The sequence below is a fragment of the Scleropages formosus genome, chromosome 20, assembly GCF_900964775.1.
Source record: "Scleropages formosus chromosome 20, fSclFor1.1, whole genome shotgun sequence".
Taxonomy (NCBI): Eukaryota; Metazoa; Chordata; class Actinopteri; order Osteoglossiformes; family Osteoglossidae; genus Scleropages; species Scleropages formosus.
This window is the reverse complement of record NC_041825.1, coordinates 10,111,873-10,120,031: the sequence shown is the minus strand read 5'-3', so window position 1 is coordinate 10,120,031 and position 8,159 is coordinate 10,111,873. Positions and strand designations below refer to the sequence as shown.

Genomic DNA, 8,159 nt, shown 5'->3' with positions numbered 1-8,159 from the left:
GGGGAAGGGGACACACCCAGGACAGGACGCCAATCGGGATCAGACATTTATTTAGCTTGGACTTTGCTTCACAGCAACTTACACTGCTTTGGTACCTGCCATTACTCACCTGTTTATACAGCTGAGTAATTTCTACTGCAGTGATTTTAGAGTAAGTACTTTGCTCAAGGGCACTACAGCAGGAGAAGAGATTTGAACTTACAACCGTTGGATCAAAATGCAGCAGCACAAACTACTATGCCACCAGATTTCTCCTGGCCTTCTTCTTCTAACTATGGATGGTCAGAAAGCAAATAGGTTTAAAATGATACACTTGAAAGGCCATGGAAAAGTGAGTGAGTTAAGAACTTGAGCTGGAAGATACTTTCCTTTTCGCTGTTCTGTGCAGCCCACTGAGAGGGAATTGATTCATGTCAATGCCCAATTTCAAGTATTTCCATTTCAGTTCTGGATTACTTTAGCTCTGACTTGGTGTCTGCTTGCGGTTCCAGCCATTTTTACCACAATTTTAAAATATATTGACCATTTCAAAGGTTTTCTACTGAATCAATGGTCATTTAAATGCGGAAAATAACACTTCAAACAGCCACCAACAGGTTATGTTAGTATGAGGAATTCTTCAAATTATCCAGCTGCCAGTAGACAAAATGAATCCTGTCCCCTTTTTTCAAAAAATAAAATAGTTTTATAACTGAAATTTGCTCTGTTAGATTATTTTTAGTTATCCAGATTTTTAACTGTTTTTGCTGGATTTACCGTAGAGAGAATTAGTTGTGAAAGCTTAGGAACTATTTACACCGACAAGAGAACAGCAGTTATTTATTGCTGAGGATTGAATAACATTTTTTTATTTGCACTTCAACAGTGTTTTTTTTTTTTTTTTTTGTCAAGCAAGGAATTTACATTTTTAAGTGAATTCCTGCAAAATCGAGCTCTAAATGCATTAACTTTACAATAATAAAGTACCATTCTGAAAGAAATAATGCATTGAGAAGGCGGAAAAAGTAATTTCATTGGATGAAATTATATACTTCATGCATTTTAAAACTAAAGTCAGTTATTTCATAGGTTCTGCTAAAATGCATGCAAGACAAGGTGAAGCCATTTGTACTTTGAAATATTTATTATGATTATATTGAACTACACCAACAGGGGGTGCGGTGGTGCAGTGGAGTTGGCCTGTGGTTGCTCTCTGGTGGGTTTGGGGTTCGAGTCCTGCTTGGAGTGCCTTGTGATGGACTGGCATCCTGTCCTGGGTGTGTCCCCTCCTCCTCCAGCCTTGTGCCCTGTGTTGCTGGGTTAGGCTCCGGTTCACCGCGACCCCTGCTTGGGACAAGCCGTTTCAGCCAATGTGTGTGAATTAACCCATACAATCTGGTAAGTGTTGACAGTTATTCGTTGTATTGACCAAATATTTATGTTGCAATGGTCAAAAAGGGCCAGTCAGAGAGAGTATCAGTGGAAACCTGCACCAGGCTTTCAACTATTTGTTTGGATCAAATATCTTCACTATGGGAGTTCAATAGTCTATGAAAGCAACATGAATGGCTAATGATAAGTCACTGGCTGGTTGAAACACATTAGAAGTTCTTCTCAAATGTTTAACTCAACTTGTGACACGTGCGCTTATCCTCAACATCCTTGCACCTTACTGTTGCCAGGACGTGCGGCAGCTGTTGACGTCACATTGCCAAATTCACGCGGTAATGGAGCGGGTGACCCAGTGTGTCCATCACCGGTTTTCCCTGGGAAACGCTGCCGTTTGCTGTTCAAACACTGCACTGCAGCACAGAAAGAACAACGCAAAGTGAGATTATTTGCTGCATCACTGAATTAGAGTTTTCCCACAAGCAGTGGCGTCACTAGGGGGGTGCAGGTCGCACCCGGTGACACCATCAGAGGGGGTGACACCAAAATGACTGTCTATAAGATTTTTGTGCAGTATCAATACACCTAAAAGGCTGAAATGATGCTATTTTCCTTTTTGAACCTTCTAATGTGCTCCGGTGAGAGCTCTCATTATCACCAAATTACAATGACGCTTCAAATCACATGGTTTCGTCTGCACACGCTCTTGTTGTTTTTGCTGCTGTTTTTATAGTCGTCGATTTTGTCAAATTTTCTGGCGTTTTAGCCACAATATTGTGGTAATTAGTATTTGAGAACCTATATCAATAACATTAAAATAAACATAATTTTGATATATTTCTTAAAAGTTTTTACTTCAAATTCTACTGTTTTCTTACCAAATTTTCACTTTAACCACTTGTAACTATGCAAATACATTTAGGCCGTGCCTATGATATCGTAATTTAAAGGTGTAGCTAAAATTTTGATCATTGTTTATGTTACTACTATTGCTGTTACATTCGGTGACATACGGGAATTACATTTCACGAGTAACATTAGTACAAAAAACATTACTGAGGATTCTGTATGGTCTGGTGCCGGAGGAAGTCCATGGGCAGGGGGGTCACCATGAGTTACCACACTGGGTGATACCAACCCTAGTGACGCCACTGCCGACAAGTATCCATTTTTAAGGCCTCAATCTTGTTCACTTATTCAGTGAAGGAAAACTCTGACACTGTGGTTGATCCTATTTGATTGTGAAATGGAAGGGAACTGATGACCTTTACTTGGATCTCTGTGTGAACAGAAATGAGCGTAACAGCATAGAGTACATAACATGCAAAGTTTGGAAAAATGTTTGTTTATTCATAACTACTTTTCAGCCAAGCAAAAGGGTTCAATCTTGCCAGGATAATTTACTTCGTGGAGGCTGCAGTATGGCTCTGTCTGAGTGTACACTCAGTAACATGTCATAACTATTTGCATTTACAATACAATGGGTCTATATCTCTGGATGCCTGACCTAAATTTCTTTTAGGATAAGAAACTCACAGCACAAAATATCATTTTCTAATTCAGTTCATTATCTGATCACTGTTTATTTCATGTTCCAATGTATTTTACAGACATTTCAATGTGGTTTCAATACTGAACAAAAAATTTAAAACATCTACACAAATTCAGACGTAATAAAAGAGTAAACTTAAAAATATTTTTTGAAATGTTCTCTAGTAAGGACAGCTATTTATCTCTTGAAAAAATAGGATTTTATCTTGACTAATGAATGTCTTTCCATTCTTTTAATTTTAATACAACAGCTCAGCCAGTCAAGATTTTATGAGATATATATCAGTAAGCCTATCCTATCTGACTTTAATCAGCAAAATAAGATTATGCAACACAGCAAAACACATGATCTTATACTGCAGTTTTACATAACTCAATTTGAGAGAAAAGAATTATATACACGATATATATTCAGTGCTGTTCTTTCACAAAACTAAATACCAAATGAACATTTAGTATGACAATAAAACTAAACATAAATACAAATTAAAGAATATTATCAAAAATAAAAAGGATTAATCTTGTCTCAGTCAGTATGACTCCATATATTCCTCATAAATATTTTTAAAGTCAAAATGGGAGAGAAAACTCAAAAGTTTAAAAACCAGAAAAGCTTGTTTTTTAGATTCTTTATGGTTGCGTATTGTCAGTAAGAGAAAACTCCTGTCATCTGTAAGGGAAAAAAAAATTACATTTTTAACCACTATATTATATACTGCAAATGTGAAACAAAAATAATGAAATTATCAACTTCCAGTTTAAATAAACACAAAAATTACCTTTCTTCACAGAGCACCAAATATGATATCCGGCTGTAAAAAAAAGATATGTCTTCTATCAGTATGATTTTACAACTAAATTAAATCCCTAACAAATTCAGTGCAATAAAAATGAAATAAATGAGGATCTTTCACAAGTGATTATGAAAAAATATGATTAGGGTGGCACCCCAGTTGTTTGGATTGGTGTTTATCCACTGTAAATTTCAAAATGATCACATTTCTTACCCTTAGATTCTGAATACCAGTAAAGGTTCCTGACCTCAGTTTTTAAACTATGCTCAGTGGTTGATCAAATCAAATTCTACATGCTTGTTAGCAAAACACAAAAGCAAAAACAAGAGTCTTAAACAGTATGTCTACACAAATAATGTCATAATTTGTTAGAAATAAAATCATTCCTCTTTTGGGGTCAGCTAACAGCTGTAATGTTTATTTACCCTTTGGAGAAACTGCTGTCCAAGGAAAGAAGAGGCTGAGCGAGGTATACCCAACTCTCCCCCAACCTTACAGCGGATATAACCATACATATTGGCTGTCTGTAGGGAGATGCCAGCAATTACTAGGGCCTGAAGGGAAAAGATAAAATACTGGTTAAATAGTCTGTCAATAGCCTCAATTTTCCTCCAGATGTCACAGTCTTTCCTTACAGAGATGTCAGCTGCTGGAAGCGCTAGCCACAGTTACACACATGGATAAATAAAGTGTTTTTCTGTTCAGCCATACCAGCCACTTCAGCTTCAAGGAGAAGAGCGTGCTGAAGAAGAATCCGGTCCAAATGAGTGGACAGATGATGAGGCCCAGCCAGAAAATCCTGGCTTCTGCTTCTGTCGCTGTGCTCTTGCTCTGTGGAGAAATCTAGAGGGATGGAGCATCTCCTATCAAACATCAGACAGAAAAATTCTACAGGAAAAAGTCTGCCAGAAAACATGACATCAAAACTGCACCAGACCTAATCCGAAATCTGTAAACAAAAAAGACTGTTTCATTTTGTGAAACACTGTTACATTTGAATTCTAATAATATTAGTTAGCAATATGTATCACAGGCCTTAAATAAGACTTTATGTCTTTTTAACAATGTGATTTGAATCAGTTTTACAACCTAACTCTAGTATTACAACCTAAAAAAGAAAAAAAAATAAAAAGGCATGCTAATCCTACAAAAAAAATTGCAAAGAAACTTAAGCACAACACTTTATCAATAAATAATGCACTGCATAAAATGGTTCACAAAGGTCTGATTCGGGATTTTGGTACAGACCGTGGCCTAACTTTCCTTCTATCTATCCACTTTCAATAATCATTCATCCAGCTCAGGATCATGGTGATCTGGAGTCTATCCTGGAAGCACAGGGTACAAGGCATGGCAAACAGTGTAAAAGACACCAATGTGAGCTACTTTTTTAATTCCATTATGAAAGGAGGGAGGCATGTCAATGCAGCAGGTGTGACACCAGTGTCTCACAGCGATTTGCTTGTAGGTTCAGATGTTGGTTTGATTCTCATTCAGTCTCCGCAGCATTTGCATGTTCTCGCCGTGTTTGTGGGCTTTTCGCCCTCGCGCTCGTTTCCTCTCATCATCCAAAAGACGTGTTTCTGAAGACCTGGTGGCTCCAACCTGCCCATACTGTGTATATGTGTGTAACTGCCCTGCAATGGGCTGACGCCCTGAGCCTGGTTCCAGGATACACTAGGGATCACTCCAAGCCTGCAATACACATGGGGTTACTGATGATGAGTGAATGGATTTCTTTCCTCAGCTTTCTCAACTTTGTAGTACTGCTTCAAAACTACTGCAGCAAGAGCAGACAGGTGTTTTCGGTTTTATTATGAGTACAAATGGGCCCTTTTCACTCAAACTATCCTTTGTTTCTGAACGAGTGAATCTGTTTTAAGTTGTACCTCTGTTTTACGTAAGAACGAATTCGTGGGGTGAAGCGTGATGTAAAGAGAGTCACTCATTCAAATGGTGGGCCTCATTTCTTCAATGGCGGAACTGCCCGGTAACTTTCCTTTTAAAATGGTTTCATAGCTTTCAAAGCCTTGGGTGTGCTTTTTAATTTCTTTTTAAGGAGCCATCATGCAGCACAGTCATCTTTTGGCTTTACTAAATCTAAAGTTTAACGTTAACTTAAGCATGGTAACTAAACTGATGAATGAAGTTGTTAGGGGCAGCTGCGTTTTGGTATTCAGTTGGAGACTAATGCGTTTTCCCTAGAAGAGATGCTTAAAACCATTAAGAGATCTTCTCTTAACAGGTTGCTTTTCTTTTCGGGAAGATTCCAGGACCTTCTTTGCCTCAAACACCCAGTGGCTCCTGCCGTCCTCGTCGATCTGGTTCCACCAGCGCAGTCCCACCAGGAGCCGCCCGCTCACGTTCTGCGCGACGCATCAGGAGGGGAAAAACAACCGAAATACAAGTCAAAAGTACCTGACAAGGTGAACATTTACCTCACTTTTTGCGTGAGCGCGCAAAACAGAGGTGAGTTTAACGAGCGGACCTGCTGCTGACCTTCACTGACCAGAAGTCGAAGGAGAGCAGCGCGATGATGAGGAGGAAACACGACGCGAAGCTTTTACTGAACCACTCACACAGCAGGTACGCTATTATGGCACTTATTCGAAAAAAGAGGTGGAAAAACGTGGCCAGCGGGTGCCTGCAAGCAGAGAAACCAAAACATGGTCACAATCCAATGCTCACAAAAAAGCAAAACAGCGCTTTTCAAAATGAGACCGATACGATAGTGTGTTTTGCGCCCCCAACGCGTCGAGAATCAGTGCCACACCGCAAAACCGCTCTTCGTCGGCATCAGTTTTTCGTTGCAGTTTTTTTTTTTACCCCCAAAGCAAACATGAAAGAACACGAAGAGATTCACCGTATTTTAATGGTCCTCAGCGCGCGGTCCTCCTCAGCACCGAAATCCAGGGACACATCTTCTGTATCATCCACCAGTGCCTGCAAAGATTAGAAAAGGTTAAAAACGAAATCGGCGCACATTAAATGAACTGAATTTCTCTGCACGTCCGCTTCCTCTAACCTGCTTCATGTTTTACAGGTTGTGTTTTCTTTGTGACTTTCCTGTATTTTTTTATTATTATTTTAAATGAACGTCCCTACGTCTACCTATTTGCGCCACAATAAAGCACACGGTGTGTCGCACTGAAATGAGTCCGTGTTTCCAGCGCGAAGAGCCAGCCGCGTGCACGCGCTGTCGTGGCGCCGACCGCGCGCTTCATCGCCAAAACAAGCGCTTTTCTTTCATTATTATGAGAATGCGTATTGTACAGACATAGTCCTGGTCGTTGACGTAATAAACATTACGTGACAATTATCAAGTAATTTAATCAAAATGAAGAATAATGTGCTTTTATTTATCTTCATGTTTGGAATAACTTAGTTTGGATCCTTATGAATTCAACAATATAACATAGGAATAATTCTCGTGTCAGTTTCTTACTCCAACTAAGTGGCTCATGTACAAAAAAGACACATACTAATATACTACAGTATATTCGAAAATATATTCCGAGTTCTTATTTTAAAAGAAAAAAAAAAGTGAAAATACGTGTACTCAAATTACGGCCAGTAGATGGCAGTATGGCCCCACTGTGCAGTGTGCAATGGTCGGACGATACTTGGTTTTTCTCTGTCGGGGAGTGATTTAAAACGCGAGTTGTTTCGTATGTTCTGCTCTGCACAAAAAAAAAAAAAAAAAATCACTGAACCATCATTTAATTACATTTATTCATTTAGCTTGACTTCAAATGACCAGTAGGTTCTTAGTATTTTGCTCAACCTTTTCACACAATGTGATCTGCGCGGTGGCACAGCGAATAGCGCTGCTGTCTCACAGCGCCTCGGTGGTTTGCATTGTTTTTGTAATTACACATTGTTGTAAAGTGTGTGCCTGGTTGCCTCATGACTTGCACATTATTGCTGAAAAGTCCGCACCTCGTCGGCTCATGATTTCTATATCATCTGGGGAAAGTTTGCCTCAACTCAAGCACCCAAAAAAGTCCATAATATCGGCAGCAGTTAGTCCATATTATACCAAACATGACTACAACTTCTGTAGGGCCATTCTTACAAATCCTGGGCGGCACGGTCATAAAGCGAGTAGCGCTGCCATCTCACAGCGCCTGTCGCGATAGACTGTCGCGACTATCACTTGTTGCGGCCACTGTCGCGAATATCACGACAGCTCTCGCGAGTATCACGTGGGACTCCCGAAACCCCCGGGCTGTGTGTTTCCGCCTCCATGTTTTCCCGACGCGCTCGAACTGTCCTTCAACAGTAATACATTCTGCACGCATGCTGATAACACATAACTGACGGAGAACCGTGATAAAATTTAAAACATTTTAAGTAACTTGTTGATGTAAAAAGGTGTCAGCCTAATGAACGTTACATTATTAAGGTTTATTGTGGGTACAAGTACCATGAGTGCTTCTCCGGAGA

General features: G+C 39.7%; 1 protein-coding gene across 3 annotated transcripts; it reads right to left on the bottom strand.

The window, feature by feature from the left end:
- Window positions 1-1,296: 1,296 nt before the first annotated feature.
- On the bottom strand, window positions 1,297-6,944 carry LOC108926314 (Golgi apparatus membrane protein TVP23 homolog A-like). Of its 3 annotated transcripts, XR_001965471.1 has the most exons (9): window positions 6,739-6,944; window positions 6,577-6,656; window positions 6,213-6,357; window positions 5,990-6,079; window positions 4,425-4,556; window positions 4,139-4,267; window positions 3,699-3,731; window positions 1,653-1,781; window positions 1,297-1,323 (listed from the first exon to the last, which is right to left on the bottom strand). XR_001965471.1 is itself a non-coding variant. In XM_018738941.1 (8 exons), the coding sequence occupies exons 1-7, from the start codon at window positions 6,745-6,747 to the stop codon at window positions 3,705-3,707; spliced, it is 612 nt and encodes a 203-aa protein (XP_018594457.1). In that variant the 5' UTR covers window positions 6,748-6,944; the 3' UTR covers window positions 1,311-1,781; window positions 3,699-3,704. The 3 variants fall into 3 exon arrangements, 2 of the variants coding, with proteins under 2 accessions (XP_018594457.1, XP_018594449.1); XM_018738941.1 differs by having other exon boundaries at window positions 1,311-1,781; XM_018738933.1 differs by lacking the exons at window positions 1,297-1,323; window positions 1,653-1,781 and adding an exon at window positions 3,503-3,589.
- Between the last annotated feature and the right edge of the window lie 1,215 nt (window positions 6,945-8,159).